This window comes from Mangifera indica, chromosome 6 (assembly GCF_011075055.1).
Source record: "Mangifera indica cultivar Alphonso chromosome 6, CATAS_Mindica_2.1, whole genome shotgun sequence".
Classification (NCBI taxonomy): Eukaryota; Viridiplantae; Streptophyta; class Magnoliopsida; order Sapindales; family Anacardiaceae; genus Mangifera; species Mangifera indica.
This window is the reverse complement of record NC_058142.1, coordinates 1351889-1372105: the sequence shown is the minus strand read 5'-3', so window position 1 is coordinate 1372105 and position 20217 is coordinate 1351889. Positions and strand designations below refer to the sequence as shown.

At 31.7% G+C, this 20217-nt stretch overlaps 4 protein-coding genes across 6 annotated transcripts; all 4 read right to left on the bottom strand.

The window, feature by feature from the left end:
* Nucleotides 1–624: 624 nt before the first annotated feature.
* Nucleotides 625–3515, bottom strand: LOC123219077 (cytochrome b561 domain-containing protein At4g18260). 3 transcript variants are annotated; one of them, XM_044640799.1, is made up of 7 exons: nt 3155–3512; nt 2659–2764; nt 2162–2230; nt 1977–2032; nt 1737–1901; nt 1288–1436; nt 625–1217 (listed from the first exon to the last, which is right to left on the bottom strand). In XM_044640799.1, exons 5-7 carry the CDS (start codon nt 1887–1889, stop codon nt 869–871), a joined length of 651 nt encoding a protein of 216 aa, XP_044496734.1. In that variant the 5' UTR covers nt 1890–1901; nt 1977–2032; nt 2162–2230; nt 2659–2764; nt 3155–3512; the 3' UTR covers nt 625–868. The 3 variants fall into 3 exon arrangements, with proteins under 3 accessions (XP_044496734.1, XP_044496733.1, XP_044496735.1); XM_044640798.1 differs by having other exon boundaries at nt 1977–2230; nt 3155–3515; XM_044640800.1 differs by lacking the exon at nt 2162–2230.
* Nucleotides 3516–4826: 1311 nt separating this feature from the next.
* LOC123219079 (60S ribosomal protein L18a) lies at nt 4827–6716 on the bottom strand. The gene is made up of 4 exons (XM_044640803.1): nt 6568–6716; nt 6259–6374; nt 6089–6152; nt 4827–5341 (listed from the first exon to the last, which is right to left on the bottom strand). The coding sequence occupies exons 1-4, from the start codon at nt 6580–6582 to the stop codon at nt 5000–5002; spliced, it is 537 nt and encodes a 178-aa protein (XP_044496738.1). The 5' UTR covers nt 6583–6716; the 3' UTR covers nt 4827–4999.
* A 6365-nt stretch (nt 6717–13081) lies between these two features.
* Nucleotides 13082–14980, bottom strand: LOC123218316 (cytochrome P450 710A1-like). Its single transcript, XM_044639700.1, has one exon. The coding sequence runs from the start codon at nt 14847–14849 to the stop codon at nt 13308–13310; it is 1542 nt and encodes a 513-aa protein (XP_044495635.1). The 5' UTR covers nt 14850–14980; the 3' UTR covers nt 13082–13307.
* A 2458-nt stretch (nt 14981–17438) lies between these two features.
* On the bottom strand, nt 17439–19955 carry LOC123218132 (40S ribosomal protein S14-3). Its single transcript, XM_044639368.1, has 6 exons — nt 19794–19955; nt 19302–19421; nt 19174–19219; nt 18609–18694; nt 18255–18384; nt 17439–17719 (listed from the first exon to the last, which is right to left on the bottom strand). The coding sequence occupies exons 1-6, from the start codon at nt 19794–19796 to the stop codon at nt 17652–17654; spliced, it is 453 nt and encodes a 150-aa protein (XP_044495303.1). The 5' UTR covers nt 19797–19955; the 3' UTR covers nt 17439–17651.
* Between the last annotated feature and the right edge of the window lie 262 nt (nt 19956–20217).

Genomic DNA, 20217 nt, shown 5'->3' with positions numbered 1-20217 from the left:
TTGTTAAAATTTTGAACTCAAAAATAATCAAATCAAATTCGGGACAAGTTTAAATTTAGTTGCTACAAGTTTAATGAGTTTAAACTTAAATTCGAATATTATTATATATAAATCAAATTAAATTTAAATTCAATTTGATTTAATTTGTATTTAATCGTAACCACGAGCCTTTATAAGTTAACAGGGCAAGCCAACCTATCAGGTTTATATTATAATGGATCTTATCTTAATATGACTCATAGGTAAAATAAATCAAGCTAAAATTGTGTCAGCCCTATCCGTTGCCAACTCTGCGCACCAGCAACTAAGATTGATGCAAAATTTGATAAATATCAACTTAACTCCTATATAATTAAATATAAAATAAAATTACATTATATAATATTTTTTTTTATCGTTATGTGATTAAATATTTAATAACTCAATAGCATAAAATATTTCTTCAACTCATATATCATCAAATATCTAGGAACATCTCTGTACTGATAATTATGATAACTTTTTTTCCTGTAAGGGATAGCATTTATGGAGAAGAGATAAAGGAAATTTTGATGTTAAATTAAGAATTTAGTCATGTCAGGTATGAAAAGGAAAATATAATCAATTTTATTTTGACACATGAAATGTGATTAATTAAATTAATTTCCTGAGATAATGATAAAAGTGCACGTATTAACAAGAAAACATCAAAGTTTAGCTATTCATAATTCACATTTTGATGCATTTTCCGCCATAGCCGTTCAATAAATAAGCTTATGGAACATGCATCAAAATGTGGACTATGAAAAACCCTGAACCCACATTAACAACAAGATCTTAAAAAAATTAAGGTGAAATTATTTAAGCATTCAATGTCAGCTACAGCTAGCTAGTCAAACAAATTCCTCAATGCATTGCGTTTTCCGCATGGTTCTGGGGGCAACACTTTGTCATTTTCCCTCTGTGTAATCACTCCAATGGAGGAAGGGACTGCATCGACATTGTTGCCTAATATGAGACCTTGCTTCTGCATATAATCCCATTTGTCTTGTACCAGATAAAAGAAAGCCAAGAAACAGATCTCTGCAGTGAAAAGAATAGTCCAAATTGCAGTGCTTCTCGAAGTTTTATCATGGTAAGCTTCTAAACCAGTGTAGATGTTGATGATCCCCACAAGGGAAATTGTTGTTCCAATTAACCAATGGAGGAAGTACCATGTACTTCTTCTTATATTTCCTCTGCAGAAAAAGAGAGATTTTTGTGGTAAATTATTTGACATTAATCTGAGTTTGAACCAAAATGAATTACCTTGGAGGCCTGAAGAATCCAATCAAGGCTTGAACCCACATGGCTCCATAAAGTGCCAGGCCAAACTTTTGGTGGTAGTTATCAAATGAATTCTCAAAGTTCTTGATGGACATGACAGCTCCAATTGTCATTAGAACCACTGAAAGTATCTGTAACAACATAATCACTCCTTGTCATTCAAGATTAAATGATAGATATGGTTAGTTAAAATGGGTTTTTTATTAACTATACATGTAGAAATCAATTGCAGGCTACTTGAGAAAGAGAAACAGAAAGTTGTGGACACTATGATTAAAGTTAAAGTGGTTCAAATGATGCTTTACACCAATATCAAGATTTCATATGATTACTTCTTGTGAATCCAGAGAAGGGTTTGATTTTGTTTCAAGTAAAAATGAATTTATTCTAGCAGTTTGCAGGAGACTAGAAGAGTGAAGAACTGAGAGCACCTGCAAAACAATGTGCAGATAGAAGAACACTTTGGCTTCTTTGCTTCCAGTTTCCTTTTTACTGGACATTCTGATGGTTAGTATCCCAACAGGCATTAATAATCCCATTGAAGCCCACAAGAGAAGGCCATGGACTGTAATATTGGATGCCATCTGAGGACTCAACTGCAAGTTAAAATTAATGTCAACAGACAATTAAACTGTTGTGAAAGGAAAAATACTTGGACGAAATTTGGTTACCTTGTGTGTGTTTTCTTCTTTAATGATCTTGTGATTGCTGGATGACTGGCTAAACTCTTCATGGGATGAGCAACCAACAAATGGTAAAAGAAAAACATAACATGAAGGAAGAAAAAAAGATTGTAAAGAACGAAAATTTTGCATTCTTCAATCTCCAAAACAAATATAGAAAGAGTGACACAAACCCTGTAATTTTACACACAGAAACACTCAGCTTTTCATATTTTCAACATTCTTTATGCAGTGAGAAAGACCTGTTGGAACACAATACACTTTATTGGATGGCAAGCAGAACATTCAAGCTTTATAAATGGAGAAAAGAGTTATTTATTCAAACAGTCCATAAAAATGCATCTTTTTGTATAAAGAAGCCAATGAGCTATGATTACTGAAAAAAAAAAGCTACAAGTTACAATCAGTGCAAAGTCCTTTTTTCCCTTATTCTCTTTGCTAAGATACAATATTTTATGAATTCTGAACTGTTCACAATCCACAGATTTTTCAACCGTGTGGGGTTGACATAGCAAGGCTTTTTGGTTTCATAAAGAGGAATGTGGGATGGCAGAGCTCAAAAGGAGTCAAATTTTGAATGAATTACAGGTTGATGATCATCTTGAAGAAAGTTAGTGGCTATATAGTGGGCACTGAGAATTCAAAATCTTAATTTATGTATTATACATACCTGATACAGGTCATCTAGATGTAACCCCATATCAACTTCTGCAGTAGAGCTACAAAGTTTGCAATGCTATGAATGAATTGGACCAGACAATAATGAAGTGAATAACCTGAAAAAACTGGAATCTTATGAGCTTCACCATATATGTATAACCTCCCATAACCAATTCATAATAAGTCCAAGATCAGAGAAAGTGGTTAAAATAAGTATACATTCGTGTGCTATAACTTGGAGTTTTATCAGAAAATGGAGATACTCTACTAAATTCTAGAGAGAAAAAATATGGTTTGCTTCAACACATATAACACAATGCCAAACACAATTATGAAGGCGTTAGGCCCCCAGTTGTGGCAAGGTATCAAAGAAGACAGTGGAAGTATAAAGCAATAAAGGTCTACATGAGTAGGACAAAAGATGTGGAGCAAATAAGGCAAGAAGGGAAAGTTAGATAAGGATGAAAATTGTTTACAGAGTAGCTCTAATACGGTAGGTGAAGCACCTTCGTTTCGATCTAGGCGTAACAATTCCCGCATATATGTTAACAGATAGAAACATCAGTGACTGATCTGGAAGGCAACAATTCTTTGTAATGAGTGGAGAAGAACACTGCCAAGGCCACTTAATTTTCTGGAGCCACATGTCTTGACACAAATTTGCAGGAGCTTCATGAATCTTAAAGCATATAATCTTTATACTTGATATGGGCTCAGACAAAGAGCATTATGCAGCATTACCGCACTTTGAGATCAGACAAATAGTGATCGAAATTGGTCCTATATGTAATTGATTACAGCAATTGATATCATCATATTCATGATAGTGAGACAGATCAGATCTCAAAGGTAGATCTCATCTCCATAACTTGCTTAATTACATGATTGCTTCACATGATCTAATACTTAAAAACACTACTCTCAGTCACTTAACTAGATTATCAAAATCTACTCAGCTTCTAGTTTTCACTTTTGCATGTACGAGGTGAAAGTTTTACCAACCTTATAATTGTTGAAATCGGTAACCACTTCTTTTATAAACACAATATACAAAGAGTATGTAAATATTTTAGGATTTCTCTTAAAAACAAAAATCTTACAAAGAGTATGTAAATATTTTAGGATTTTTCTTAAAAACAAAAATCTTAATAGAATTTTTCTTAAAAATAAAAATTATAATATATTGACACTATTAAAAGTAATCTTGTCTTAGGTGAATCAAAATAAATCATAAATTCTTTTTTAATACTGTTTATGTTGATTTAAGTGTAATTGTTTATTCTATTGATTTCACCCACTGTCTACTTAGTTTAAAGGTTAAATAAAAACCCATGTTTTGAACTTTAAACTTTGGCCAGATTATGAACAAAATTAAGTGGTCTTCCCATGCAAATCAAATATAAGTGAAAATTGCAGAAAGACTGAAAAGTTGAAAGGTTGATATCTTGAAAGCAGATTCGGACTAAGACATGTACAAAGCTTTAATCCGGTAGGTCGACAATGAAATGGATATAACATCTTTCAAACAATAAAAGTCATAGTAATTGTTGCCCATGCATTGTAATGAATGAGTAGTTTTTTGAAGGGACCAAACTACGGATGATCAGAGATTTGGTAGGCAGTCAATACCTGTGATTGAATTTAGTAATTGTTTATTTGAAAAAAAGATTTGTGGACACCAGACGCTTTCAAGTGTCAACCAAGTGAATGAAAACAGAATTTGAGAACATCGACTGCCATAATGATCAATGTTTTCAAGACGATTAAGAGGCAACCCGAATCGGGCGGTCAGACTGGGACATACATACGTATATTAAAATATAAACTTCAGCTTAATCGCGGTCTGGTCTAGTGGTGCATTGTATGCTTTGTCGTCTTATATTAAAACACCAAGATTGAATCATTGAATACCAAACAACGCCATAACATTGACAGTGTAAATTATCAAATAAAAAAAATAAAACATTGACGGTGTAAGTTAAAACTGAAAAATTATAGCTTCCGCATTAATAAAAGAGAGAGAGCAGATGAGTGGGACTCCTTAGAGCAAGTGTACCTAAACAAGTGCCTAAGAGCTACATAACAAGCGTCAAAGCTTTCTGATTCTCAAATCAATTTGGTATGCATGACATGATTAGAAAAAGATGACAAAACAATCAAAACTTAAAAGGGAAAAAGTTGAAGGTATGCAAAACATGAATTTCAAAATGCCAAAGAAAGAATAAACCTTCACTCGGTCTAATTGTCTAAATTTCTCAACATATCCAGTAAAGAAAACAACTAATAAGATTACTAGAAAAAAATCCTCTGAATAGACTCCTTGGCTCCTCAATTATCAAATGATTTGAGAATTACATAAACAAGTTGGGCCTTGTTGCCTTGTATGTTGTTTTCAGCTTCCTAGTCGGTGGCCTAACCTTCCTGAACACCAAGGGGAACTTGATTTTTGAGTTGTGGAACTGCTTGGTGCTCTCTCTCTTGCAAAGCTTGGCAGGAATGGTGGCAGTCTTGATAATCTGAATGCAAGGACTCCGAACCCTGTGACGAGAAGCCATCTCAGTGTACATTTGCTCAACAGCCCCATTCAAAGTGGTGTCGCGGTATTCCTTGTACATGTTGTGGTAACCAGTTCGGCTTTGATAACGCAACCAAATACCATAGTTCTTGATCTTGGTTGGGTTCTTTTCAAAGATCTGAATGTAATCCAATCATATCATGTAAGCCCTAAAAGGTACACTTAATATTTGTTTAAGAAAATTATACCCTAAACACATCAAATAAAAGCAAAGAGAAGTACAGAAGGAAGATGAAAAATAAGGGATTTTGCCAAAAACTAAGGCATGCAAACCAAAACTACATCATATAAATCATCAGAGAAAAATCAATATAAGCCACTTGCCAAGGTCCAGAAAAAATATAATTGACATGATGACATTCTTCCTTCTTAAAAAACAACTTTAATCAACTGCAAACACACAAAATCTTATTAATACAGACCCTACAAGTTGACTTGGTGAATCAGAAAGTTTCTACATTTGCCAAAATCATCTCCGCCTTCTGGGTTTTGACAAAATGACATGAACAAGAATTGATAGAGGATATCAAATTCAGCCGCCCAAATTACTATCCAATGGATGCAGACACAACTATGCATCTCAGTGCAAAAATTGACATGAACAATTTAACTCTAAGATATCTAACTAGGTCATCCTATACATGTTTCAATATTGAAATTACAGAGTATCTATACCCTGTAAAAACGATTCTCCAACTAAATGATGGGTGTAAAACAATTAAGTAATGTTAACACGGCAAAGTCTTCAATCATAAATGCATCAACTACACAGCACAGACACTCAAAAAACAACAAATACATATGCTAAAACTTAATGAATTCCAATCACATACAGCCATGTGAAATAAGCAAACAAGAAATGTACCTCGTTAATAGCGAGAACTTGGCCGTTGCTCTTCTTTACCTTCTTCAGCTTCCTCAAGAAGTACCTGACACAAACCAAATACCACAAATATTACAAGCTGGAAAAAAAGAAACCTACTTCAATCATCAACCAAAAAGACCATCGATCAAATATCAAATCAGATCACTAACCAGAACTTGGACTTGGCCCGAACCTCATTTGTGGCCCACAACTTCATCCTGTAAATCTTAGGATGCTCATCGGACTCCGATGGGAGAGCTCTACCAACAACCTGGTACTGGTGAAACTACAAAACCCAAAACAAGAACCCCTATTAGATTTTCTAAATAGCTAATTAAGATTCATTATTCAAGACTAACACTGTCTATTTCAGTAACCAAACAGGGTAAATTCAAACCAGATAATTGAGAACGGATTTTGAAGAATAAATTTAGCTCTTCGGTATGATTAGATCTAAATACCGAGTGTTGTTAACTTACCTTGAAGGTGACCATTTTCGAGGGAAGAGAAGATGTGAAGATCCGAGCAGCCACGCTCTTCCTCTATAAACTAAAGAAAATGAGATTAGGGTTTTCTTTCGCTTTTATAGCAATGAAAACCCTAAATGAATAGTTCGTTCAAGTGACGACATGTTGGACACTGACTCAGTGAAACCAAATTATGAACGTACACGTGGCGGAAGAAGAAAATTAGAAAAGAGGTTTTTTATTTTTTATTTTTTTACTTTTAATTTTACACATTTAGGTCATATATATAGTAGTTCCTTTGGAAGAAGGGAAATTTTCTTCACTTGCTTATATTGAAAAACGAATATTGAGTAAAAATTAATTTGTATGGTTTTCAAAAATAAATTGGCCATGGGTTCAAAGTCATTTAGCCTCATAAAAACAATAATTAAAGAAGGACAAAAAGTGTAAATTAATATACAAATTGATTGGCTAAAGGTTTTTTCTACAAATTGGTTAGATTGATTAATCAAATAAATTGACGACACAACTAGATATAATTAAAATTGAAAATGAATTTTAGTCATACGAAAGTCAACATGATAATTGGATCCATTTCACTTGATAATTAAATATTAAATTAATATTATTTACTCAATTTAATCTTAAATCAATCAAGTTTAATAGTTAAAAAAAGCTTAATTATGATATAAATTAAAATAATAAAATTATGTGTATATATTTTTTATACATAATTTAGGTATATAATAAATGTATCAATATGTGATTGAATAATTTTAAATTAAAAGTAAAATAATATTAAGTCGTATGATAATATATCATTTATATATTAAAATTATATGTCAAAATTGTATACATAATATTATTTGAACCAAAATTGTTACAAATTTACTTGGCATATTCGAAGTACATTTCCCTGGTTGGCCTATAAATTAAAAATATATGTCAACGGTTATTTTAGTCGAAGAACTCGTATAGATGGATATATAGATGATATAACTAGTTGTTATATGTAATTTATATAATTAGTCATTATGTATTATCTAATGGTGATTTGACTAAAAAAGAGTAATTCATTTCAAAATCGAATTACTAAATATTTGAATATACTAATTAAAATAATTATCTTTTTTGTTTTTTATATATATGTAGTCTTTTTTTTTTTGTTATACAAATATAATTATTTTTTAAATTTGATTTTACCTCTAAAAAAAAAATATTTTAAGATTTGAGATTGATCAGATAGATTGACCGATTGCCCATAGTCAAGTAGTTTGATCATGTAGGTTGATTGACTAATCAAATATACTATTTTATGTCTTAGTTAGATGAATTAATATCTTAATTTATGTTTTGACTTATATATATAATACAAAATATATATGCGGGAGGAAAAATAAGACTATTTAAATTAATTTCCTCCGTATTTGTCTTAAGCAATTCGGCATTATGGAGTTGTCAGGATCATTGAGTAGCACAAGACAAGGAAACGCAAACTAATGCAAGTAAAAGCTCCAACATCCATGGAATGTAGCCAAGGAAGAAGCCAACAGTGAAACCTGCTGGAACTCAAAATAATTAACCAATAAGCATGGACAAGACTCTAAATTATAATTTTAATTATCGGTGATCTCATGAAGAATATGATTCTGTCTTTTGAAGGTGATAATTGGGGTAAAATTGGTAATTACCTTGAGTGTTTTTTTTTCAATATTTAAAAATAAAGAAAATATTAATAAAGCCAGAATAGAAACGAAAGAGGGTGTGACCACAGACCAAGGCTATCTATTTCACCAGTAAATGTAGGAAGAGACCGGGGTCGAGGGATGGACCATGAACAAGCATTGACTTATAGAATGAGCCCAAAATGAGTGCACTCGGGTATCAAGACTACATGGTTTGCTGAGTCAGCCTAAATTAACATAGTGTCTTCCAAACAAATATTAGAACAATTTGTAAATTTGTAATACACCCTCTAATTACCTAACCAATAAAAAAGAAATAAATTTGTAATAAAAAATTAATTATTAGAACAATCTCTTATTCCCTAACTCAAATACACCCTAAAGTTTTAGCTGCATGTCACATTCTAATATATTAGTAATACTAATCAATATTATCACGCTTAATTTTACGTGTGATAGTGTTATATTACTCAATTAGATTACATGATAAATAAGTTTTTCTTATTAAACTATATATATTTGGGATATAAATAAATCGACTTCTTGTTTCCTGTGATTTAATTACCACATTGAAGCTGAAAGATAGATGATTCTTCTTGCACTCTTTTTAATCCATAATTTCTATAATTAAGTGTTAGAGAAATTGACAATTTATCTTTTAATAAAATTATATGTGTAAATAATGTATATAATTTTACTCATAAATAATAATATATTATTATATGATTAAAAATTATTTTATTTTTAATTTAAAATAATTTAATTATATAATATTATATTATTATTTATATATAAATTTATTCATATTATTTGTATCCATAGCATAATTCTTTTGTCTTTTAGCTAAGCGAGGATTATTTATTGTAATAATACTATGGTATTTTCCCGTGGAAGGTCTTCTCCAGATCTACCTGCCAACTGTCACACCACACCATCGTTTATCAATGATTAAAAAAAATAGTAATAAAGACACACCTATTTATTCAAGAACAAACGCAAATACTACTTTGTTAATTTATGACGGCCAAAAGATTATTTCCCACTCGAATTTTTAATGTAAAATTGAATACACATTTATGAGTTTTTCAAATTTTAAATACTTATTTATGATAAGATTTTTATTAAGAATTTGAGTTATAAATAAAGGTAAAATTATTATTTATTAAAAAATTAAAATTTTATTATTTTTATTTTTCAGATTTAAAAATTTCATAATTCAATTTCATCTAAAGTTTTTAAGTTTTGATAAGTAACAATTTAATCTCTCAAATTTTTAGGTTTTTTTTCTCTTTTCACTAACAATGATAACCTTTGAAAACATAACAAAAGAGCTAAAACCATCTCCTATAGAGTTCTTTCGTCAATAGAGATGAAGAGGCAACATCTCTTCGTCTCCATTGACAGAGAGATGATGTCTTTATCTCTTCCTTGATGGAGAGGAAAGAACTCTATCGGAGATGACCTTGACTCTCTCGTAGAGTTTTCAAAGGTCGCCATTGCCTGTGAGGAGAGAAAGAAAACTTAGATCTTTAAGAGGTGAAATGATCGCTTTTCAAAACTTGGAAACCGTGGGTGGAAAAAAAATTATGAAATTTTCAAACTTAAGGAGTATAATGTGATAAATTTTTAATTTTTTTAATAAATGATTATTTTACCTCTAATTTAACTGAGATTTTTAACAAAAATTTTGTCATAGGTTGATATTTAAATTTTTGAAACCTTACAAATGTATATCTATTTTTGTATTAAAACTTGAGTGGGACATAACCCTATGACCATTTATGTCGACTAATTTTACATGTGTCTTGAGCCAAATTCAAATTAAAGTAAGCGTTAAGCTTGAATTTAAGAGAGTCAATATGGAATTGATAATCAAGATTTATAATATTTTAATTTTAAAATCAATCTAAATTAATTTAATCTCAAATGGTTGAGTAAACTTAAATTTAAGTCGGTGAATCAAATCTTGATTTAAATTAAAATAACTTATAATATAATTATTAGTATTTTATGATATAAGATATATATTTTATGATATGATATAAATAGAAAATGATATATATTTTAAAATGCATCAAATTATTATAAATAATAAGTTTATTGTATAATATAATATATATTACTAATACAAATTAATACACTTTTTTTAAAAAATTGATGATATGGTGTGTATTTGAAAATTTTTAAAAGAGTGACACCATATACATAAATAATGAGTACAAATATGCATACAAACGATGATGTATTATGATATATTAGATGTTATTTTATTTTTAATTCAAAATAATTAAAGAGAAATTAAAATTTTTACCCTCATTAGGGCCCACATATACATTTATACTACATTTTTTACACTCTAAACATTTTTACCACTTTATATGATAGAATGTGTAAATTGCCCTTATCTTCAACTTTGAGAAACCAAAATAAAGTTTACAGTATTACTTACTTTTAATGTACTGTAGACAGAGAATATGTATAAATATTTAGTATCAGTATTTGAAACAAGATTTATATATATGTGTTATATAAGATTAAATGAATTTAAAAATGTTGAGTTTAAATTTTTTAGATTAAATATACAAAAATTGTAAACTCAATTGATTTTATCTGTCAAAATTTTAGTTGACGTTAATATCATATTAAAGTAGCACATGAAAAGATAATTAAAGAAACCACCCATGAAGAGGATGCGCTGAAGTACTTGGTGTTTAATATGCAAAGAATTCATCAATATATATATCCCAAGAATTAAAAAAAAATGAATTGGATATTCACGTGAGCTTGCATGGAATAATTTTAAAATTTTCAAAAGCTTGCAAGGAATAACTTGACTTGCAGAAGAGAGATCATGCAATGATTTGTGCAATAATATTCACGTGAAGTAAAATTTCATCTTTAGCATATATATATATATATATATATATATATATATATATATATATATATATATATATATATATATATATATTCATCTTTAGCACATTTATTTTAAATATACCATAAAAGAGAGATCTATATTTAGCACAGATTTGCACGAAAAAAATTCAATGAGCAATCGGCCGACGAAACTTATTGGATTTGCAGAGGCAAAATAATGGCAGGATAATAAGTGAGGTTTTTTATAAAACAGAAGCATAATGTATTGTATCATACCAAAATTAATTCAATTTGAATTTCACGTAAATCAATTCAATTTAATTCTATCGGAATTCAATTAAATAAATCAAAATATTGTTAAATATTACAATTTTAACAATATTATTAATTAGTCAATTCTTGCAATTTTTAAAATGAAAAAAAGTCAAAAAATGAATTTTGACTGGAAAGGTTATTTTGGGAGGGGAACCCCTTTATTATCTAAAATTTTGTTTAAAGGAGTTGGCAAGGGGTTAGCGTACCCCTTTATTTTTTTGCTTAAAGTCATATACCTTTATTTTAGCTTTATTTAATTTTTATTTAAATAAATATATATATTTTGTTAGAGATATTTTTTGTTAAAATAAATATTATTTTGTTAAATAATAAATATTTCTAGTCAAAGTTTATATACCATGGATAATAACCATTGATGAACATTAACTTTCGAAAACTTTCTAGACTTAAAATTTTGTCTTCTATAACCATCAATACATACAACATTAAATAATTAAAATAATATGAAATAACAATATTAAACAATATGAAATTGAGTTGAATGGAAAGAGAAAAAACAATACGAGGGGTTGGCATCGTCAACCCTTGCCGCCAATGGGTTGGTGTTGCTAACCTATTTTTGTTTGGAAATTTTTCAGAAATAAATTTTTGTATTTTATAACCATCAGTATAATATTAAATAACATTATAACAACTTCAAACAATAAAAATTGCATGAAATAACAATATTAAACAACATAAAATTGAGTGGAGTGGAAGAAAGTGCGAAAAATATCAGTTAGGGTGTTAGTGAACCCAAGCCCCAGGTTGGCTTTGCCAACCTGTTCTTCGTTTGAAAATTTTTCAGACCATAATTTTTGTATTTTTTTACTATCAATACAACATTATAATAACTTTAAACAATGAAAATAACATGAAATAATAATATTAAACAATCTAACAATATGAATTCACAACAAAATTAAATTTCACATAAAATTATGAATATGAATCTACCATACATTATTTTATTTTCAATTATTCATAAAAAAAATACATAACATATGAGCTTGAATCAAGATTAACCTAAATGTAGATGATTTTGCTGTAAAATCTTTACAACAAATGTTAATTCTCTAAATAAATCTACCAATTTTTGTCTCTCCTCCCTTGTGTCCAATTTGAATCCTTTATAATAGTTTTCCCACGGGTTTTATTATTCAATCATATGTATTCTCTGTTGAAAAAGTGTTTTCCCCGTATTGCAGAGATTTTTTCCTCATTGGAAGGCTGAAGAAAAATATTCTCTCTTTCTACAGGTAAAAGTTACATCAACGAAGGTATTTTAGAAAAATGAAATACTGTTGTAGTATTTTTATTTAAGCTTTGAGGTGGATGCTGTATATGTATACACGGTTAAAAAAAAAAAAAGTAAGAATTTCAATTTTTCATAACTAAATCACATAAAAATATATTATAATTGGTATATAAGTTAAAGTTCATATTATCTATATATATAATTTTTTATTTTTAAAATTTGATTATGACATTTTTTAAGGTGACGATATTATAATTAAAATTTATTGTTAATTTATTAAAATTTAATTATTTTAACTTTTTTTAAAGAATTCAACGACGTGATTTTCATTATAAAAAAATAAAAAGGATTTTTGACAGGTACGGTGTGCAATTTGACCGGAATGCTCTTAACAAGAATCCAAACCCTGGTCAACTGCCATCATTAATCTAATAACAAATTACTTAAACAGTCCGTCAAAATCTATGCGCACCCACCCACAGGAAAAAAATTGAACATATACAACTGAAAACAACACTATATTTGACCCATTCACCCTCGGTAACTGTGCTAACACAATTCCAAATACAGTACCGACACTGCAAACTAAAGTAATCATTTTAAGGGTGTTTCCGTCACTCGAATGAGAGATTAGGATAACGTGAGCAACGCCTAGACAGGTAAACTTTACACCCGTCCTTGGGACAAATCGTTGGATTGTACACAATCTCATCACAACCGTCGGTTCTCTGTCTCTTGAAATCAATCAACGTGGCAAACATCGCGATAAAAAGCACCAAATGATTCAACGCATATCTCTGGCCCACACATTGATGGGCCCCAGCTCCGAACACCATAAAGTTCCTCTTATGTACCTGATCTTCTCGTCTCTCCTCACTGAACCGGTCGGGGTCGAACCGGTCTGGGTCAGTGAATCCCTGGAAAGATGACTCGTACACAGACGGGAACACAATCGTGCCCTTCGGGATAGTGTACGAATCGGTCAACGGGAAGTCTTTGACCGCAATGTGTGGAACCAATGTGGCCGGTGGTCTATACCTTAAAATCTCACGCGCCACAGCTTGCGTGTACTTCATCTCCCTCACCTGATCGGCCGTTATCATTTCGTTTGATTCAGGCGACCAAAAGTTAAGAACTTCACTACGAACTTTGCTCAGGACTTCGGGGTGCGAGTCGAGAAGTGAAACGGCCCACAAGAGTGACGAGGTAGACGCGTCTTGAGCTGCGAAGAGGAAATCAAAGAGGTGGCCGGCGATTTCGTGGTCTCCGGAGTGCGGTGGCGGGGGTTTACCCGCGGCCTCCGCGGCGGAAACCTCTTTTATGTGTTCTTGCATCCAAAAATCAATCAAACAAGAGGGCTCTTCGCCGTTCGCCATCTTCGCCTTGCTCTGTCGAGTGCACATGGTCAAAGTTTCCACTAAACGCTGAACCGCCAGCCTGGCGTTTCGAAACGCGAAACCGGGCAGATCCACGGGGAATTTCATCGTGCCGACATTGAAAAGATTGTAATCATAGTTAAATTTTCTTCTGGCTTCTTCATCCAAATAAGGTCCCACGATAACCGTTTGAGACGTTTCGAGATTCATATCACGAACAAGAAGACGAAGAGTGATAAGCTGCTGCTTCTGGGACACATCGAAATTTGATAATTTAACCCATTTTTTCAAGTGTTTAAGAATAATAATCTGCTGCAACGAAATGTAAGTAGAGAGAGCTCTAATAGTGAAATTAGGAGCAATACGAGCACGAAGATCTTTATGGTCTTGTCCAAACATGTAGATCAGATTATGTTCACCAAAGAGCTTTTTTCCAAAGGGATGACCCACCAACATGAAAGCGTCAGGGCGAACATTTGAGAAAATACGGTGAGAGAGTTCAGTGTTACGAATGAACAGCATAAAGTTGCCAATGAGATAATTTGCAGAGAAGCCAAGAGGCTTGGCAATAACAGCTTGCTCTTCCCAGAACCGGGTGGGATTGCGAACCAATGGGATTGCGTTGCCAATGAAAGGCAACACAAACACAGGCCCTGGAATGTGGCGTTTCTTAATCCAGTAAGTCACCTGATGAAGCAACCATAGAAGGGCAAGGAAGGAGAAGAAGTATTGGGTTAGGGTTCCAGGAGTGACAGACGGCAAGAGTGAGAGAAGGTCCATCTCCACGTTAACGTTATGGGGGGGTGGAGAGAGAGAGAGAGAGAGAGAGTGTGTGTGTGTGGCTTGTGGCTGGTAATGGTAAGTTTTGGGAGAAATATATGTAGGAGCTGCAGAAAAACATTAATGGTGTCAATTGTGTGTGCGTGCGTGTGTGTGTGTATATATATATATATATATTATAAGTTTAACGTTTAAAAGGAAATTTAGTCGTAATTTCCTTTTTTCTGGGCAGCTTCTGGTTGGAATAGGAATAAGAGAAGGAAATAATCAAAATCGACTGCTAAACGTGGTAAACTTTAAATTTGTTTGTTCTAATGAAACCTAAAACTCTGACTTAGAAGTCAGAGACCACGCCGGCCGGGGGGAATGGGGCTGAGACTGAGACTGGATTAACAGTGGCCAGGCAGCCAGCTGTGTATGCAAGGAAGTGATGTAGCAGTTACAGCAAAGATCGATTAGGACAAAGAACATATTTTATCACCCAGATTTAAGTATTTAATTTTATCTCTTTAATTGAGTATTAAAATAATTTTTTATATAATTAATTATTATTTTATTTTTAATTTAAAATCTCACTATTATACCTCATTCTTTTTTATATTATTACAAAACCTACTACTGCTGCTATTAAATGGTTGTGCAGTGTCTTCTTGGCTAACCACCAGACAAAACATTAAAATTCAGACCCCTCTTCCAAAACCATTGATGAGTATTAAGCTCAATAATGCCAGGCCACAGATTTGGTAAAAATTTCAATCATCAAGATGTATATACAAATAATATGAACAACAAAATAAGAAAGCGGATCCAGTTGTTATCTTATTGAGACAGACTGATTTCGATATTAAATTTTATTGAACAGAGCTGCACATTTAGAAATGAGAATGCCCATGGCCGCAGGCTATTTAAAAGAATTTTCCACGGCGATGATGCCAGTGGCTTGCCTGACAGGATTCTGAATCTTTTTGTGATGTCAAGTGGTGGGTTGAGTCCGGATAATGCTGTATCTGCCAAACTTGTTAATCAATAATGGTGGCTTCGGCAACTATATTTTCCGCTGATGGAACTATAATGTAATGGCAGAGTTTCAGTACAAGTTTGCATTTTGAACAGAGAAGACTAAACCTGAGGGTGGCATCATAGTTGCCCAAAATTAAAAGAATGTCAAAGATGACCGGTTGTTGGAGCCGATATTAGGGAATGAGTTGGTCAATTTGGTTAGCCAACTCAAAAGTAAAACAGAGAGAGAGAGAGAGAGAGAGAGGGAGCAGACAAGAATTGCCCGGGTGGAAATATTTTGGATTAAAAACATTAGTTTAAAATTATTTAATCATCTAATTACAAATAATTATTGATATATAAATTATTATTTATTATAAAATTTAAATAATAATAATTATATAATTATATAATTTTGAATTATAAATAATATATTACTCTTAGTCATATTAAAGTTAGATTTAAATTGAATTTGTTCAAGTTTAAACTTAAACTCGATTCGAACAAACCCGAAACCAATCAACCCTATATGAACTAGATCTCGAGTTACTGGCCAAATTTTTCAATTAAAAATTTTGATACAAAACGACATCATTTTGATCTATATATATTAAAACGATATCGTTTTAATAATGAAAAAACGAATCAAATTGAATTCAAACCGAATTCAAACTTGATTTTCACAAGTTCAAACTCAGCTATATGTAAACCGAACTGAATTTGAACTCAACCGAACTCAAATTCAACTTAATTCGAATCTAACTCTAGTCACACTATAAATGAGATTTTGTTGATACCTAAATAAAGTACACACCCAACTCTTTAAAATTTCCTAATTGCCATATTTTCAAGTATTGAAGTTTGCACAAACCATAGTTTTATTGTTTAAAAAAAAAAGATGAGGATAATAATTCCAGAGTCAATCCAAATTGACCACTTAAACTTATTCAATCTTAGTTCAATTTAAAAAAAGTCAAATTCAAATTTGATCACAATTTGAACCAAATTCAAGCTACAACAAAGCTAAAATTGACAAAAAACAAATCTGATACACATTAGTCAATAATATCATTTCAATTGATTCAAATTAAATTTTTTTAAACTTTAATCGAGTCAAATACTATCCAAACTTAAGTTCGAGTTTAATAATATAAAACCATAAAACCCTTAGACTCAAACTTATCCAAGCCAAAAATATTTCACCCTCATTTAAATTAAACTAATATACAAACTCATATCAACTTGATTTGAATTCACCCTTTTTAGTTAAGATAACACTCGTAACAATCCTCAAACAGTCAAGCCCACTCAAATATATAAAAAGCACAAACTTTTGTATTAATACAATTATATAATATTGTTTTTACACAAATTCATACACAGTGCTACTCTTTCAAATAACTCTGCCCAACCTAACATTTTATACCAAGGTATAATTCCTGTTTGTTACTCATACTCCCAAATAAATTTTAAAAGAAATATATTATTGACCCAACTTAAGCAGCTATATATTTTATATTCTTAGTCGAATTCCTATGAGCCTACGAGGATAATCCCACATAATAACAAGAGCAGGAAAGCAAAACGACATTTCTGAATTTGACTCATGACATTATATGTAGTGCACGAAAACAATTATCCCAATCTGCTTAAGCCTATTGCTTTTACATAAAGCTCAAAATAGATCTTTCATCCAGACATAAATAAAAAATTAATTAGTTCCAAAACTGAAAAGCAACAGCTGATTAAAGAGCGACCATCCCATAGGGATAACATAAAAACAGAGCGACTCCAAGATACTGCTCAAAGCCTTCTTCCTCTTCTACCACCCTTTCTACGGGTGCTATCAGTTGGAATTGGAGTCACATCCTCTGAAACAAGTGATCACGACAAAATCAATTTACCTCCAAAACAAAGAACAGGCATTCACAAATTCCAACTCAAGTATATTCATAAGCAGCTAGTGCAATCTCAAGCCCAGCATATGACAAGTAATCTAAGTCACAACTTCAAAACGTTAAAGAAAGAGAACCTAGAAGATATACAATAACATGAAAAATTATAGGTTTATAAAACAAAGGCAATACTAAAAACTATTTGTCCTGCAACTGTAAACTTTGCTTGGCTATCAAGATGAATTGAGTTGAAAAATCTTTTTACTGGCGTCCAGAAGTAAGACTAGATGAAGCACTTAATCACCTTTTAAAGTCCAAAATCTAATTGACACTAATGAGACATAGTGAATTCTATTTCTCCCAAAAGTTCATTTAACATGCATCTTTGCATAATTCAAGCATGCAACCCCGCAAAATCCACAAAACTCATCAAAGAGCTAATTATAAGAAAAGGTTGCTATACTAGTAATATAATCATGATATCATACACAGTGCAGAGCAGGAATCCTACCTATGCGACCAATTTTCATTCCTGATCGAGCAAGAGCACGAAGAGCAGACTGGGCACCTGGTCCAGGCGTCTTGGTTTTGTTACCACCGGTTGCACGGAGCTTAATATGAAGAGCAGTAATTCCAAGTTCCTGATTCATAAAGATTGAACTAAGTGAGATACTAGGCAATGAAAGGGGGATAAACAAAACATTTTACCATATAGCAAAACATTAAGACAAATCATAAGTGTCCCTCTTTAAAAGGCATAATGGGCCATACTTAATGGCAAATCAGCTAGCAACTCAACATAGAAAGGGAAAAGAGTATAAGCCTAATAAAAAACATTTGGAGGTATCAAAGTAAAAAGTAAAACCTTGCATCTACTTGAAACATCCTGTGCTGCAAGCATAGCAGCATATGGAGAAGACTCATCTCTGTCTGCTTTCACTTTCATACCACCTGTCCAACAGAGAAGTTAATATCTCAAAATTTGAGATGATAACATCCAACAATTAGTAAACTAATGCCCGCGAAAAAAGCACAAAGAATTTCATGTTCCAAAGTTGGCTCATTTAACTCCAAGAGAGTTAGGGAAACATCATTAAAGAGAAATGACATGGCTATGCAGTAACCAATAAAGAAATATTGACTAGGATTGGATCTCAATATGCTAATGTCTAAAATTCCTACCTCACAAGACAGTTTTCCCCATCCATCATAGCTATAGATGCAAATGCACGGGCTTTAGTGTTTTGTTTTCCCGCTCTTATGCATACAACAAAATTATCTGAATACAACTAAAATACTTAATCTAATAACAACTAGAATAGAAACTCTAATACATGCACACAATTAAAAATAGATGCAAATATTTTTTTTCTCTTTTAATACATACTTAACTACCAAACAGATAATAGAGCAAAAACTTATACACTTACCAGTGATGCGAACAAGGGTTTCCCTGCCAGACAGATCAGTGACGTGCTGCAGTTCCACAACCAGAAGGTATTAGCACATGACTATAGGAAAAAAGCTTATTAACTAAGTGACAATTTTTCACACTTACAATGAAAGTATCATTGAACGATGCAAAAATGTGGGCAACTCCAAAAACATGCTCTCCATCCCTCACAGCAGGTCCTAGCGTCACATTCTCCTCCTTTGGCTCTCTAGTCTTCTTCTTCGACTAAAGAACAAAAAATAATACCAACAAATTACATGTTGAAATCCAAGTTATCTTACAATTATATAAAAAAATCCTAAAGATGTAACAGCACACTTTATATAATTATTAATAAAATCTATTTAATCCAAGATTCATTGCAATTACTTTACAAATAATCTAACAAACTAACGCTAATATGCAAAATCAGAACTTTATCAACAAAATGCTTCACTTTTACAACACAAACTGAGATCGAACACACACAGGAATAATTAAAGAAAAACGAAAGACAAATATCCCGATCAGATAAAACTGGTATATTTATGATGGAAAGAGAGATTGAAGTGACATAGAAGTAAACGAAACTGATAAGTTTCAAGAATTTCAACTTACCATGGCTGCTACAAGACGAGCTTGATTAAGAGCTCTAGGGTTCTTGGGAGACGGAGAGAGATACAAACTGCGAAATCCCTATGGAAGAGTTGAGTTCGAGGTGGCTACTGGGGTATATATGTCATGAGTTAGATTAGGGTTTTTGATGATTGTCATGAGTTTACATGTTAGTCCTTGATTTTGGCTATTTTAGATGATAAGGAGCACTTGCCTTTTCTTTTTGTGCCTCAGATCTTTTGATAATTGTTGTGTTTCCCTAATTTGGCTATTTTTTTTTATCCTTCCATTTTGGGTCTATTGTTTATTCAAATATTTTATGTTTTCAATTAGTATTCAATTCAAATCAAACTTATTTAGGCTCAAACTTGATTTGAACAAACTCGAGTTTAAAAGTTCAATATTTTCGAGATCGAGTTTTAGAGTA

Bases quoted from the DNA above. Each gene is read 5' to 3' on its own strand.
- LOC123218316 (XM_044639700.1), bottom strand. From the start codon at position 14,849: ATGGACCTTCTCTCACTCTTGCCGTCTGTCACTCCTGGAACCCTAACC.
- LOC123219079 (XM_044640803.1), bottom strand. The intron at 6,153-6,258 runs GTTAGTGATCTG...GGTTTGTGTCAG, and splicing joins CGGGCCAAGTCCAAGTTCTG to GTACTTCTTGAGGAAGCTGA. The intron at 5,342-6,088 runs GTACATTTCTTG...GATTACATTCAG, and splicing joins AAGTTCTCGCTATTAACGAG to ATCTTTGAAAAGAACCCAAC.
- LOC123218132 (XM_044639368.1), bottom strand. The intron at 19,220-19,301 runs GTAAGTGTGAAA...GTGGAACTGCAG, and splicing joins CGTTCAATGATACTTTCATT to CACGTCACTGATCTGTCTGG. The intron at 18,695-19,173 runs GTAAGTGTATAA...TCTGTTGGACAG, and splicing joins AACCCTTGTTCGCATCACTG to GTGGTATGAAAGTGAAAGCA.
- LOC123219077 (XM_044640798.1), bottom strand. From the start codon at position 2,120: ATGCAAAATTTTCGTTCTTTACAATCTTTTTTTCTTCCTTCATGTTAT. The intron at 1,902-1,976 runs GTAACCAAATTT...TTTAACTTGCAG, and splicing joins AAGAAGAAAACACACACAAG to TTGAGTCCTCAGATGGCATC. The intron at 1,437-1,736 runs GTGCTCTCAGTT...ATGTTGTTACAG, and splicing joins ATCTGCACATTGTTTTGCAG to ATACTTTCAGTGGTTCTAAT.